At 36.2% G+C, this 16,205-nt stretch overlaps 1 protein-coding gene across 1 annotated transcript; it reads right to left on the minus strand.

The window, feature by feature from the left end:
• Nucleotides 1-6,377: 6,377 nt before the first annotated feature.
• LOC103964455 (interferon-related developmental regulator 1) lies at nucleotides 6,378-15,882 on the minus strand. The gene is made up of 14 exons (XM_009377391.3): nucleotides 15,290-15,882; nucleotides 14,987-15,101; nucleotides 14,794-14,874; nucleotides 14,395-14,477; nucleotides 14,198-14,304; nucleotides 13,988-14,098; nucleotides 13,627-13,736; nucleotides 7,958-8,219; nucleotides 7,770-7,847; nucleotides 7,606-7,656; nucleotides 7,440-7,529; nucleotides 7,233-7,313; nucleotides 7,023-7,085; nucleotides 6,378-6,903 (listed from the first exon to the last, which is right to left on the minus strand). Exons 1-14 carry the CDS (start codon nucleotides 15,372-15,374, stop codon nucleotides 6,877-6,879), a joined length of 1,344 nt encoding a protein of 447 aa, XP_009375666.2. The 5' UTR covers nucleotides 15,375-15,882; the 3' UTR covers nucleotides 6,378-6,876.
• Nucleotides 15,883-16,205: the final 323 nt, after the last annotated feature.

Consider the following 16,205-nt stretch of genomic DNA (forward strand, 5'->3'; position numbering starts at 1 on the left):
ACTAGATACCAACACCTTGGTAATATTTAATATGCAAGTTTATTGTTTTCTCTCCTTTTTTTTTTTTTTTTTTTTTTTGATTTTTGATACTGTGCTGTTTTAAGTCAAAAATCACTTCAAATATTTAACCTCTATTGTTTCAAGTTCTTTATTCTATTTGTGACCAATGAGTTATAAAGTATGAAAAACTGATGCAATTCAATTTTTAAATGAAGGTATAAAGTTAATTTAATTCTTGAAGACATCACTAATGAAATCAGTGCTTTGATAATTGGCAAGTCTGGAGAAAAACTGTTTGGTATGCCTTGCAAAGACTTATTGATTGGTTGACCAACAGCAGTTGCCAAATGAGTTTTTGAGACTGATTGGCTAAAAGAAGACTCTGCATACAGTGAGAACTACGCCATCAAAACACGAGTGGGGCTCCGAGCCCCAGTCAATTCAGGGCAGTGGGAGTGGTCGCGAGATGTGTCCTTGGATTCGCCAGTTTGGAGTTTTCAAATGGTGGCAACAATGGCAGCTATTGATGAGATCAAGTGGTGGTTTTTTTTTTCCGTTAATTTTTTGAAAAAAAAAATCATTTTATTAATATTAATTAATTTTCAATCAACCTAGGCGAGACAATGGGTCTCACGTTTGCCACATCAACATTTAATAGAAAATTTGACGAAGACTTGATATTGAAACGAATTCATAAGTTGATACATGAAATTGCAATGTTTAAAAGATGAGGTATGAGATTGTTTTGTGACCTAAAGTTGAAGTCGTAAAATGTAATTTAATGGCACAAGAGGTGGGTTTTTTTTTCTCCCTATTCAGTCCCTACAGACAATAATCAATTTTGCTAGATCATTTTCACCAATTACAAAGAGATATTATTAGATATAATTAATTGTTTCGTCCAGTATTTAAAGAGACAAATGAAAATATGTTTTTTCTTCCCCACCAAGATTCAGAAACCCGTTTCCCATCTCCTCTAGCTTTGAATTCAATGTTCTGTTTTGATGGTTTGATCTCCCTCTGCTTTTTCCAGCTTAATAATCTCTGTTTTTTTTTTTTTAATTATATATATTTTGATATTCCAAACGAAAACAAGAAATTAAGAAAATAAAATAAATAAAGTTAAGTATTACCTGTAAGACGTAAGAGGGATTTAAAATAATTGATGCTAGTACCTCCTCTATCTTGAGTCCACTACATCCATAAACCAAATACAAATCTATGAAGACTTTTCGACCTGAAAAATCCACAACACAAAATTTGAGAATTAAAGGAGGAAACAAAAATGATGCAATTAACAAGTTATCCAAAAACCTTTTTCTCAAACATTCAAAGTAGGGAAAATTGACACATTATCTCAGGACTTATACTAATAATTTGACATTTATTTTCTAGTGAATTTGCTGGGTTTGAATACTTCGGTCGATAACTTATAAATTGGGTTGGTTCATGCTTTTTGCCTTTCACTTATCTGCAACATTGTTTTCATGGTTTATGCAAAAACAAGAATAATGTTTTCATGCTAATTGCTTTTCATTAAAAAATTTACTTTCAAAAGTAAACTGTTGTTAATACAAGCGATATTTTTACTTTAAACTACACTTTTCAATAGTGAACTTTTTTTTATATTATAGGCGATATTTTTACTTTGAATCCAGGACGTAGGGGGGTTGAAGATGAGGTACCGAACCATCCGAGCAATCCACCACTAGAAAAATAAAATATTAGGACCCGTCCCTGATTTTACAATATTTTGTTTCTAAAAGAGTGAATTGACCAAAATACCCCTAGAGGCGAGTTTGTTGACTTTTGTTGACCGTCATTTCATGACATGTGTGAACTACTATTTTACTGTATTCATGTAGTACTCGTTACTACGAACACATAGGCGTAAGCGGAATAAAAAACGGAGTTATGATTAAAATTTTACGGAACTATAAACGTGAGGGTACTTTAGTAATTTTGCATTTTAGAGTTTGGTGATTCATTATTTTAATAATTTCTGGTTGGATATTTTATTATTTTAATTATTTTTCAGGCCTGTGGGGCCCACACCTCAACCAAGCTCTCCTCTTCTCTTTGGCCACGTGTCCTTTTTCCCCAACACTCTTGGATTCTCTGGAGCTCTCTTCCCCTCAACTCCCTCTCATCTCTCGGCTCTCTCTCACCTGTAGGGGTGTAACTTAGGTTGGGGCAATCCAAACCCGCCCATGTCCAACCCGACTTTAAACCCAACCTAATTTCAATCCATTCATTGATTGGGTGTGTTGGGTTGATCATATGCCCGTTCATCCCAAACTCAACCTAACTTGATTAACCAAACCCAATCTAACTAGATTGTAACCCATATCAATTAATGCTCATACTACACCCAAGTGTGCCAAGTCCAAAACCCAACGCCATTTCTAATAATTATTTAATAAATTACCCTTTATAATTACTTAAGCTTTTAGGGAATAAGAGGTTTGGATTAGTCAACCCATATTCATAGTCTCTAAATCCTAAAACTTTATAGTAGATTGATTATGACACTAGAGTTAGCTAGCTTTGATGCTACTTGGCTTAATTTTTTTTAGAAATTCTTGGAAACTAAGTTGTTACAAGATTAAACTTGAAAAAGCTAGGCAACCCAAACCCAATTAAACCTGAGCCTAAATGAACCTGAATGAAACCTAACCCGAACCCGAGCTTGAATTGTAAAAGTTGAGTTAGGATTGGATTGACCATCCAACCCGCCCGAGTTGCACCCCTACTCACCTCTAACTCTCTCCCTCTCTGCTTCACTACATCATGAGCACCACCATCCCCTTCCGCCATTTTTCACGGCGAACAACCCACCCCGAGTTATGAAAACCCAGATAAAACCCAAGCTCAAATCCAAGCCGAGGTTTCTTTTCCCTTTCTTTGCCACTGTTCACGATTTTTCCCTAATTGTTTTTCGACGATTTCTTGTCATTTCCAATGAAGGTGAGTTTCCAAAACCACCCAAATCTCCATGGATGGTATTTTATTATACGTTTCTAGCGTCTCTTAAGAACTTTGGTGATGTTTGACACAAAGAATCAATGCGGAAAGTTATTTCCCAGTTTCTAGCTAGGGACTTGAGATTTTGCAGGATTTCTCCAGCCAATTCTAGCCACGACGGGTGACCGCAATGGTATATTCTTTTTCCTTATGTTCTTAGCTTCATTTTTATTTTTGAATCATTGAAAATGGTTGAGTTTTGAACCTAAATCAAAGCTTAGGAAGTTTTCAGGCCAAATCCCTAGATTCGGCGATTGCAGCGGAAATCGGCCTCAAACCAATCAACCCGACCGATGAACCAAAACCCGAATCCAATCCAAATCCGAACCCAAACCCTAACCCGGATTTGACCCGTTGACTTCGACTAAACTCGGATCCAACCCGATTCAATTTCAAAATATGGAGGGATAACTTCCAATTAACTTTAACAAAATCTTCCGTCTGAGGATGGAATATTCCATCTGAGGATAGAATATTCCATTAAAATTAATTGTTGACCGTTAGTTGACTTGTTGACTTTTTCGAAATTTTTTTTGGAAACTCTCCTAGGTTAATTTCGATGCCCCATGTCCCTTTTTGGCATCCATTTAGTAAAATTTATAAGTTTTAACTTAGTTGACCATCTCGACGGCTAGGTTGACCTTTGACTTTTCGATGACTTATTACGGAATTTGCCCGGGACCTTCCTTAGGGTATTTTGATGCTCTGGTTCCAAATCCGTCATTTCTTTTCCCAAATTTAACCGTTGTTGTTGAGTTTTACTAATGGATCCCAATATTATGCTTAGGTGCAATTATTATCGGAAACTTCGGCTTTCCTAGTTCGAACGGCTGCGACCTCGCAAGTAACTATGAGTGAGTCTTTTCTTTTATATATATATATATATATATATATATATATATAATGTGTGTGTGTGTGTGTGTGTGTGTGTGTGTGTGTGTGTGTGTATTTTAATTTAGTTTCCATATATACTTAACAATGAATTTTCTACATGGTGCCATAATTAAGTTAAAATTATAAGAAATGTCATATTGATGAGAATTGTGAAATAATCCTACGGGATGCACATGTATGCGTACTATGATGGGATTTCCTTAATTATATTTAGGGCCATGAATAGTATTATGTTGACTAGAAGTATCAATTTACCGTTGCATAATCATATTTACGTTATCTGCTCATCGTATGCTACATTGATGTTAGTACCCACCCAGTCTTCACGTGTATGTTCACATAACACCGTACGCTCACTTTGGATCTACTGTAAGTGCTAGTCTTGTCCTTGATTGCTATAGGCAATTAGGATTCGTATGTGATGCACATAGCGCCAATCTTCACATGATTGTAGTAGTAGAGCGTAAATCATTATTACACCAAATCCTGTTCATGTCAAAATATCTCTGCATGAACTCGTGTGTCAGCATATGTCGATGAGTACTCGATATGATATGTTTGTTTACACGAGATATTGTGATTACCAAATGTTGTGTGTTTATTTGCGAGATATTGTAAAGTATTGCATTCTTGAGACATTACTGTTTACAATAAGTATTTTCATACCATTATGTTAGGGCTTATGATGTTTTTGAAAAAGGTTTTTGTACACTTTATTTTTAGGCCCATTCACCCTTGTTTTTCGCCCTTCCAAGTTTTAATGGCATAGCTTTTGTATTGACAAGAATTCTTGGCAAATGTTGATATAGGAGATTACCTTCGATGGCATAATTCTTATTCTACTTTTACTATACATTACTCATGCTCTGACATCACGTGTGAAATAGGTTCAATCTCGCTCATGCGCAATCTTGCATTTAGTCACTTTCAGGTTTAAATTTATTTATATTTTCCATATTACTACACTATATGGCTTTGTTACCTTCCTGGTATTGGCCAACACAACTCGATTCGAAGTCCAAGTGGACATACCGGGTCGGGGTGTGTCATAAATAATATAATTTAAAAAATTGAAATGGTAAAATCAGATTTCCTGTTGAGATTATGAATCCCACACTAGGAAAAGAAAGGACGTTGCATGTGCTTATAAGTAATTATGCTAATCCTCATAATTCGAATTGATTTTATAGTAGAACCTCAACTTCTTCATTTCGTCAGTCACACTTCTTTCGTACCAAGTTGGATTGAAAGTTGTTCAACCAGAACTGGTGACCCATGTTATAAAAGTAGACACAAGGGGTTTATGTGCTAGGTGAGAGCGTAATCTCATTAAAGAAAAAGAATATTGTTTGGCTTTTCACATGACGATGTGATATTATTTTACCGTATAAATGTCATAATTCAAACCAAACACGAAATTTTCTGCAACGAATCAAACAAGAACACTTGTACAAAATAAAATATTTATATTAATGAGAAAATTAGGCTACAATCTCTGAGTACAAGGTTTGATGTTCTAAGTCAATCTCCAAAGTAGAATTTAATTCAAGGGTGGTGAACACTTGACCTTGAATCATGCTTGTGATTTCTTTAAAGGTCCTCGAGCCTTAATCTTGAACAAAAGACAATGAGCAGTCACATGAAATGACCCTTAATCTTGAACAAAAGACAATGAGTAGTGTCACATGATAGGTGATTTTCGACTTTGATGGTGCATGAATTGGCGTGTGTTTGTTGCGCCTGTTGATTCTCCATGAGCTTGATGAAGAACACAAAGTATACATTTGTGCTTTTGGTGTTTGCTTTGGCCAAAGAGATTCTGGTCTTTTAAAAAACTTGGCTTGCTTTGTTTCCCTCGACTGTCTCTTTCATGTAATTTGTGGGATTGATTTTTTGATTTCATTTCATTTGAGCTAATTATTTAATTTAGCTCTTTATTAAATTAGAATCTTTAATTTAGGAAATTAAACCCTAATTGATATAATTTGATCAAGTTAGAGTTAATTTGTATCCTTTTGTATTGATTTGATTTAATTTAGACTAATTAATTTAATTTAGTCATGTACTTTCCTTTTAACTATAGTATTAACTTGAAAATATTTTTTGTCAATAATGTGAGCCTTCATAGGTAGCCTAAGGAGGTGTGGGAGTAGGTTAAGCTTGATAATGAGCTTGTAATAATGTGGTTCATATCTACTTTTAGCGAGAATCGAACCTAAGACCTCTCACTTACAAGTGAAAAGGAATACCATTAGATCGTAAAATTAATTGTTGGTGCTTACATTTTAATTAGGGTTAAGATTCCTTTTTATCGTTGGTGCTACGGTCAATACCCTCCGTTTTTGGGATGTTATACTTCTTTTTTGTATGGCGTTAAGTTTATGCATGAGCTCTTTAATTTTTAATTCCATATTACCAAACACCTCCCTATTCCAACGTATAATATTGAATTTAAATCATTCAGCAAAAACTCGAAACATATCATTTGAGTTTCCAATGAAGTTACATTGCCAATTGTCCTTAACAAATTTATTGAAACTTGGGTGATGAAGCCACATAGCCTCAAACTTAAAGGACTATTTCCTCCAAGAAGTGCCATTGTTACACTGAAGGAAAATACGACTATGTCCGAGCTACATATTGGCATGTTATGTAAGGTAACATTTTCATACAAATTAAACCATTCAGAATTGGGCAAGGCATGATCAAGTCTTTCAAATGTTACCTTGGCAAATTCTGTGGTGTTTGAACGAACATAAAGGAATGCATTCAAGATACGATATGAGAACTTACAAAATGTCGAACGCGATTGGGTTACGAAAACAGAAAGCTTAACTTACGAGAGAAAGCAATGAAACACAACTTAAAATTGAAGATCCCTTAAACACTGTTCAAAATGTAAAGGGTGACCGAAATCCTGCCACCCATTGGATGGCCGTCCATCGTTCACTTCCATTCTCAATCGTAGCAGCAGCTATTCATTTCCTACAGAAAGAACCATCATGGAATCAGACAAGTAAATGACAAGTAAACTTTCAAGGCAGTAGTTTGGCAAACACAATTGAAAAATACAGATGATATGCTTTTGATAACATGAGTAAAACCTGTGACATTAGCCGATGTTTTCTCATTAGTTGTGTTCTTGCCTTGTCTAATAGCGCATTCCTCTGCACACAATGCATATACGGAAGTTAGTCTGAATGTCCCGGTTTGGTTAAGGATTACGCTACTTTAGGAAACTATGCGTGCATCTTAAAAAGTTTTTGCGTACTAGAGAAAACAGTCCAAATACAACAACAGAAATAAAACCATACCCAAACCCTCTCTTTCTTTTGATCTTCCTTTGTCAGTTTATCTGGATCTCTTTCTTCAGGTACAAAGAAACAGACGGTAATCTGTAAATTTAAGTCGAAATATTAGCTCAATAATTCTTCAACCAACTACAAGACATTCAAAAGATGAGAATTTTTTTATTTTTGGTACAGAAAAAATGAACTAAGATAAACAGAGAGACGACCAACCTTATCAGTGGTAGATGCATACAATTCTGGGCCTAAATTTTTGTTTCTGCGTGGATTAAACTCGAACAAATTCTGTAGTTTCTCATTTTCCTGGTGCATAAACCAAATTGTTAATCCACCATAAATTAAGAATGCTGAGAAAATCAGAAAGAGGGAAAATACCAACCTTCATGTGGTTCTCAAATCCGCCAGCTAAAAAACTCTTCAAAAACTGTAACTGTTTATAAGATATTTAAAAGAAAATGACAATGATTAGAAACCACTACAAATCATATCAACAAGCCGAGTGATTAAACAAACATTAATGAGCAATATGAAACATTCAATTACCTGAATAATTTGATACCATGATGATAACTTTAGTTCTTTTCCATTGACCGTTAAAAAAAATTCCGAGGGACGAGAACTCTGAAAGTATATAATTCAAATTACTACACTTTCATATCAACAAAAATACAATTTAAATGGTTCTGTCTCAATGTATTGCCAGAGAAATAAATTACAAAACTGACAGTTACCTCAAAATATTTCACAACCTTGCGGACTTTGTTTGCAACATTCTCATTTCTTATGTCCGAATAAAGACAGTTTAACTTCTTTAAGACATTCTCTTTCAGTAATTGTTGCATGTGTGAATATTTTGTAAGGCTAGGATCCTTTGCTTCACTCCAGAACTTCTCCAGACTACCAGTTTCAAATATCAAAGCCAGCGCTTCACTGGCTGCTACGCGGACTAATTTATTATCGTGCTCTAATAGGTTTGAGAAGTAAGAAATGGCCCTGCATCAATTTGTACATATACGATGAGTGCTAAAGCAACATAATTCACTCTATAACATGATAGAGATGAGCAATGATTGATATGTATGACATATGGAGTAAAAAATTCTGAAAAGGAAGAGAGAAAGAAATAATATTTTTCATCTATGTTATTTGTCCTCAAAACTGTTGAATTGTAAGTCTATAGCTGATTAGGAATAAGTCTTAGTTTAATATGTGTATGCACTTGAGTTAAAATACCAAGTGAGAAGCTGTGTGTTAGTAAGGCAAGAAATGCCAAGCGTTGTAATCTTAGCAACTAGCTAGATGAAGGGTCAAGAATAGTTTGTAATCAGAAAGCATCCAACTTGGATTCTAACGGTATTATTCCATCTGCATGTTTTATGTGTGGTGTGATAGATTGAGAAAAAGTTAATGAGATTTTGATTTGCTCCTCTATGACTCGCAGAGAAAAGCAACATTCCTTTGAAAGCTCTCCATTGTTAATTTCTCCTTCTTCATTTCAATTCTTCTTCAAACTACCAGAATAAAACACAGAATCACAACATGGTATCAGAGTCAGGTTCGATCATCTGAGCCTGGGCATAGATGTGTTAATCCACTGAGCTGAATCGAAGCTCGCTTGAAGCTCAATGAAGGTCGCCGGAGACTAGTTATCATTTGAGAAGAGAAATCAACCCATTCGGACCAAAGATGTCTGGATTTGGAGGCTCGGAAGTACTCCAATTTTCTCCGGTGAGAACTACGAGTTTTGGAGAATCAAGATGGTGATGATTTTCAAATCACATGGGTTGTGGAATCTGGTGGAGAATGGAGTTAAAAACTTCCGATTCGAAGAAGAACAAGGTTGAAGGATCATCAGAGGATGATGGAGATGAAGAAATGGCTGCTGAATTGATGAAAGACGCAAAGGCTTTGGGAATCATGCAAAATACAGTTTCAGATCAAATCTTCCCACGAATCACCAATGCAGAATCAGCAAAGATGGCATGGGCTTTGTTGTATGGAGAGTACTATGGTGGTGATCAGGTAAGGTCTGTGAAATTGCAAAATCTGAGACATGAATTTGAATATGCCAGAATGTGTGATGATGAAACTCTGTCCATGCATCTTACTAGGCTAAATGATTTGAGTAATCATATGAAAACGTTTGGTAAAATTCTGTCTAATGAAATACTCGTACAGAAAGTTCTGATTAGCCTTGGTAAACCATATGATCCCATATGTCTAGTCATTGAGAATACAAAGTGTTTGGAGATTGTAGAATTGCAAGAGGTTGTGGCAATTTTGAAAAGATAAGAGCAACGTTTTGATTTGCACAGTGTTGATACCACTGAGAGAGCTTTTGTTTCACTCTCTATGAATCCAAAGGAACAAAACAAGGGTGGTGCTCATTCTGGTTCATCCAGATTTTTGAGAAACTGGAATTCTAAAGGCTAGAAATGGGAATCAAAACCCAAGTTTCAGCAGAAATCCCCCGTGAATGCTTATCAGAATCTGAATGCATCTCAGTCAATGAGTCAAGAAGTTGCAAAGCCTCAGTGCAAGGTGTGTTCTAAGTACCATTTTGGTGAGTGTAGATACAAAGGGAAACCAAAATGCTTCAATTGTGATAAATTTGGGCATTGGGCTAGAGAATGTACTGCAGCTAAAACAATGCAAAAGGCAAATAATGCTAATCAAGTGGAGATGACAGGAAATCTGTTTTATGCAAATAGCACAATCACATAACCAAAGGTGAATGGAGAGTGGTACATTGATAGTGGTTGTAGCAACCACATGACAGGAAATGTGGAATTGCTTGTTGATGTGAGAACCAACATAGCTGGCAAAGTTCAAATGCCAACTTAAGACCTTGTGAATGTTGCAGGAATGGGTTCATTGGTGATTGATACAAACAAAGGTAGAAAGTATGTTAGATAAGTAATGTACTTACCTGGCTTAAAAGAAAACTTGCTAAAGTGTTGATCAAATGGATGAGCATGGATATTTCTTGGTGTTTGGTGGTGGAATGTGCAGTGTGTTTGATGGTCCATCGTTGGAATGCTTGGTTATGAAAGTGAAGAAGAAAGTGAATAGGTGCTATCCATTGACTTTATTATCTGAGAATCAGGTGGCTTTGAAAGCTAATGTCACTCACTCTACTGAGACTTGGCACAGGAGACTTGGGCACTTACATTTTGGTGGTCTCAAACAATTGAGAGACAAGGAAATGGTGCATGGTTTGCCTCAGTTTGAAGACTACAATGGAGTCTGTGAAGGTTGCCAATTTGGAAAACAACACAAAGAAGAGTTACCAAGAAATCAAGTGCAAAGAGCAACTGCTCCACTTGAACTAATTCATGTAGATATGTGTGGACCTAAGAAGAATGATTCAATTGCTAGAAATAAGTATTTCATGCTGTTAATAGATGATCTCACCAGAATGACTTGGGTCTATTTTCTAAGATACAAGTCTGAAGCATTCAATTGTTTTAAAAAATTCAAAGCTATGGCAAAGTTACAAAGTGGATTCAAAGTTAAGTGCCTGAGAAGTGATAAAGAAGGGGAGTTCAAGTCGTTTGAATTCAACCTATTCTGGAAAAAAAGAAGGAATACAAAGACAACTCATTCTTGCATATACTCCACAGCAAAATGGAGTAGTGGAGAGGAAGAACAGAACTGTAATTAAGATGGCCAAATCCATGTTGCATGAGAAGAGCATGCCATACTTTCTCTGGGCAGAAGCAGTTCATACATCAGTGTATATTCTAAACAGATATCCCACAAGGACTTTGAACAACATCACACCTTTTTGAAGCTTATTCTAGGAAGAAACTAGGAATAGCACACCTGAGAGTATTTGGTTCACTATGCTATGTTCATGTTCCAAGTGAACACAGACATAAGCTTGAGCCTAAAAGCTCAAAGGAGTATTTGTGGGATATGCAACTTGTGAAAAGGGGTATAGGGTATTTGATCCACTATCCAAGAAACTAGCCTTGTCAAGAGACATTGTATTTGATGAAGAAGCTGCCTAGAATTGGGAAGAGAACTTAGAGTCAATTTCTCTCAATATTGGAAGTTTTGTTTATGGTGACATAAGCACAGGAAGAAGTGACAGAATGGTGTTGTCTCCGACATCATTTGTAATATCTTCATCTAGGAGAGTTCTTAGTATTGAAGACTTTGAAGTTCAATCCAAGACACCTATCTCAGGTGAATCTGCAAGCATGTCAAACTTGAGTGAAGGGCACAATCAAACATTTGATCATACACCACTGAAGTGGAGGAATATGAATGAAGTGTTGGCTCAATGTAATATGTGCATCATGGACCCAGAGAAGTATGAGGATGCTAAACAAGATGAGTCTTGGTTAAAAGCAATGGAGGATGAGCTATTCATGATTGAAAAGATTGGTACCTGTACGCTTGTTGACAGACCAACTGAGAAACCTGTTATAGGAGTTAAATGGATTTACAAAACCAAATTAAATCTTGATGGGTTAGTGTTGAAAAACAAAGCAAGGCTGGTTGCAAAGGGCTATGCACAAAAGCCTGGTTTGGACTACAATGAGACCCATGCACCAGTTGTTAGGTTGGACACTGTTAGAACCTTAATAGCCTTGGCTGCACAAAAGAGCTGGAAATTGTATTAGTTAGATGTAAAATCGGCTTTCTTGAATGGGGTATTACAAGAAGAGGTCTATGTTGAGCAACCTGAAGGTTTTGTAGTCAAAGGGAAGGAGGAAAAGGTGTACAAACTTCATAAGGCTCTTTATGGTCTAAAACAAGCTCCAAGAGCCTGGTATGGAGAGATTGACAACTATTTCTCACAGTGTGGTTTCGAGAAGAGCTTGATTGAACCAACTTTGTATATAAAGGCAAGGGGAGAAGATGTTTTGATTGTTTCTATCTATGTGGACGATATAGTCTACACTGGCAGTTGCAAATCAATGCTAGAAGAGTTCAAGGAAGATATGAAAATGAAGTATGAGATGATAGACTTGGGACTTCTTCATCATTTCCTTGGATGGGAGTGATTCAAACTGAGTCTAGCATCTTAATTCATCAGAAGAAGTATGCAAGTTCTTTACTGAGTAAGTTTGGATTAAATGAAGCAAAGACTATCACAACTCCACTTGTAGCTGCTGAGAAGTTGTCTAAAGATGATGGAAGTGGATCTACCAGTGAGGAAATGTATAGGAGTATTGTGGGAAGCCTTCTATATCTCACTGCTACAAGGCCGGATATAATGTATGCAGCAAGTCTATTGGTAAGATTTATGCACTGTCCTACTAATAGACACTATGGAACTGCAAAGAGAGTACTCAGATACATCAAGGGGACCCTGGATTATGGCCTGGAGTATGTGAAAGGAAACAAAGCTTGTTTAATTGGCTTCTGTGATAGTGATTAGGGTGGTTCATTGGAGGATAGCAAAAGCACATCAGGATATGCATCATTTGGCAGTGGTGTGTTCTCTTGGGCTTCAGTCAAGCAAAACTGTGTTGCACTCTCAACTGCAAAGGCTGAATGCATAAGTTCATCAGAGGTCACAGCTCCAGCAATATGGCCGAGGTTTGTTTTGGAAGATTTCGAAGAATTACAAACTAAAGCTACTCCCCTTCACTGTGATAACACTTCTGCCATTGCAATTACTAAGAATTCTGTGTTTCATCAGAAGACCAAGCACATTGACAGGAGGTATCATTTTATCAAAGATGCATTGCAGGAAGGCATCATTGATTTGATCTATTGTCCCACAGAAGAGCAATTGGCAGATGTCTTCACAAAGCCTCTCGCAAAGGATCGATTTAATCTTCTCAGAAGCAAACTTGGAGTAAAATCAGTTTTAGACTTAAAGGGGAGTGTTCAATTGTAAGTCTATAGCTGATTAGGAATAAGTCTTAGTTTAGTATGTGTATGCACTTGAGTTAAAATACCAATGAGAAGTTGTATGGTAGTAAGGCAAGAAATGCCAAGTGTTGTAATCCTAGCAACTAGCTAGATGAAGGGTCAAGATTAGTTTGTAATCAGAAAGCATCCAACTTGGATTCTAACGGTATTATTCCATCTGCATGTTTTATGTGTGGTGTGATAGATTGAGAAAAAGTTAATGAGATTTTGATTTGCTCCTCTGTGACTCACAGAGAAAAGCAACATTCCTTTGAAAGCTATCCATTGTTAATTTCTCCTTCTTCATTTCATCTTCCATTCTTCTTCAAACCACCAGAACAAAATACAGAATCACAACAAAAACCAAGTAAATAATACGAACTTACTAACTTAGAATTTGATTCACTGCTACTATTTCACAATTAGATGATTTTTTTTTTTGTCAGAAAATATATTTGAACTGTTAAAAGGTAGTTCAAGACATTTCTAAATTGAGTGAACTTCTCATTATGTTGAGTTCAAAATTTACCCATTCCAATAGTTGTGGCTGAGTCTCCATCCCTCCATGCTTGTAAGAAGAAACAACCAAGCATATACTGCAGCAACTAGGACCTCTGCCGAATGCTTTTGGGTGTCAACCTAAAAGATAAAACAACGACACCCTTGATTACGACTAAATACTAATAAGCTACAGAAGATAATAACTATAGGGTCCTCGTAGTAGTAGGCATTAGAAATACTAGAGAAAATATATGGGAACTTGTAAATTAAGTTAGAAAATTGGTAAAACAAAGATCCATAATTCTTCAATATAAAAAGTTTTTCTAAAACAAATGCGAAAGAAGATATTAATTGGTTAAGACATAAAGGTAAGCTAAAGGAATACATACATCTGAGGCAGACTCAGGATTAATGAACTTCCAAATAATTTGCATTGCACTTTCAGTCTCCTCCGAGTTAGTTGCACCAAAGAAAGCCACAATAGCCAAACAATCCAATATCTGTATCAAAACATCTCTCGGTCAACCCAACTTCTTGAGAAAACCTATAAACAAAACTTAACTGATAGATTTTATGTAATATCATGAAAATTAAGCTACCTTTAAGGTTGTGGGTCCAGATTTCAGAACTTTGGAAAATACAGGAAGCAACTCTCTGTATATTTCGGACAACTTATCCTCGCAACAAATGACTATGGCCAGCAACCCTGAATTATGATAAAAGGAGACCCGTTAGAGTTACAAGAGAAATGCAAAACCAAAAAAATACACATGCTACTTGACAGAGCTAGACAAACCAATGACATGAAGTGATAGCTGCTTCTCCCTGTTAGAACCCTTTTTTAGGCAATTCAAGCTTCTGAATAGAAAAGTAGCAAAACTGCAAGAAAACAAAAAGTAATCACAAAAGGAGCTCTCAGAAATCGTTTACACAATCTAGATCTTCTACTAAACAGCGATGACTCAACATACAAGATCACACAACCCACATACAAATGAAAAACCCGCATGTTTACCAATTACCTATTACCTATTATCTACACATCAATCTTCTACAATGACATGATTCTTTGGGTGAAGACACAACTATTCTGATAGTACTGGAAAGTGAAGAAAACATAACGCAGTGATTTCATACTTCCTAGCAATAAAGCAAGACAATTTTTTCACACAAAAGAAAATTTAGATATGCTTACTTGTTTTCCAGAAACTCATGGTCTAGTTTACGCTTTAATCCCTCAATTATTGATGCCAATGCCTCCTCTCGGTCGGATCCCCTTCATTGAAAAAAACAAAGAAAACCCATCAAAATTTGGTGGCAAGCAAAATCAATGGTACCCAATTTTCAGAATTACAGAAAGAAAGAAAAACAAAGTGACACAAAGGAACCTCTTCTCAAACAACCCTTCTAACAAAAAGGAAAGTGTCTTCAGTTTTGGAGGCCGAATCACCGGTTCATTGTCCGTAGACTCGTCAGCTGCAACTGCACCAGGTCTACCAGTTTCTAAAACCATGAAAAATCAAGGAGTAAGAATTTATACACAAATTGTAACTTTTCAATCTAACCAACATAGAAAAGAATTCTCCATCGACACAAAATGTGAAGATACTAGCTGAACTGAAACGTAATTACAAAAACCAGAAAGCCAAAAGAAATTTACAAAAAAAAGAGAAGGCAAAAAAATGAATTACTTCTTTCGCCACCGCGCTTTCTGGCGGCTGAAGGCGGAGGAGCTTTGCCTCTTCTCATCATGTTCGAACGGATGTGAGAACTCATCGCTCGAAGTCAATCACAACGCAAAGTCTGGGTTTTTTTTTTCCCGAAACGGACGAATTTCCCCAATTCAATTCCAATCAGGATGAACCCTAATTCCCAATTGGACCAAATCGTAACCCCTTCTGCTAAACTCTGAATTCAGAACTCCGGCGACCCGTCCCAACCCTTTATTCCCGCGACGAACACGAAGCTCTAGTTCAAGCATTGTGGGGAGGTCTGATTGATTTATAAAAAGGTTTTCTTTCTGGTTTTGAATTCCTAATCGGAAAAGGACTTTGCTCTGTTTTTGAATTCCTAATCGGAAAGGGATTTTGCTATTTGCAAATTGGTAAGTAGATGTAGATTGGACTTTATGAAATTGGAGTTGGCAAGAAAAGGCAACCTCAATTGCGCAACTGGAAAAAAATGGCCGTCAATTTTAAAGTATTTAGGGCGGCCTGACTTCCTCCACTGCGGCGGTAAAAGCTCCACCCTGCGCGCGTAGCTTCAGTTATCTGGTATTAGGGGACCGTTAATATGGGAATAGATACCGTTAAAAAAGTGCAAGTAGTTCACGAAAATTTGAAAATAACCTGTCCCTTTAATATTGGGTTACTCTATTAGATCATCTCCAACATTTGGGTTAAAATTTAAAATATTTAACTTAGAAAATTTAGATTTTAACCCAAAAATAGTATTTCTCCTCCAACCGTTTTGGGTTAAACTTTTAGCCCGAGATTATTAAAGAATGAATTTAGGATAATTTTTTTTCTTAAAGTAACTTAAAAAAAAAATTGTGTAGACTATCCTAATTTAAATTATGTAGACTATCCTAATCATTAAACCGATACC

Source organism: the organism of the source record quoted next, unplaced genomic scaffold (genome assembly GCF_019419815.1).
Source record: "Pyrus x bretschneideri cultivar Hongxiangsu unplaced genomic scaffold, Pyrus_bretschneideri_v1 Contig77, whole genome shotgun sequence".
In the NCBI taxonomy this organism is placed as follows: Eukaryota; Viridiplantae; Streptophyta; class Magnoliopsida; order Rosales; family Rosaceae; genus Pyrus; species Pyrus x bretschneideri.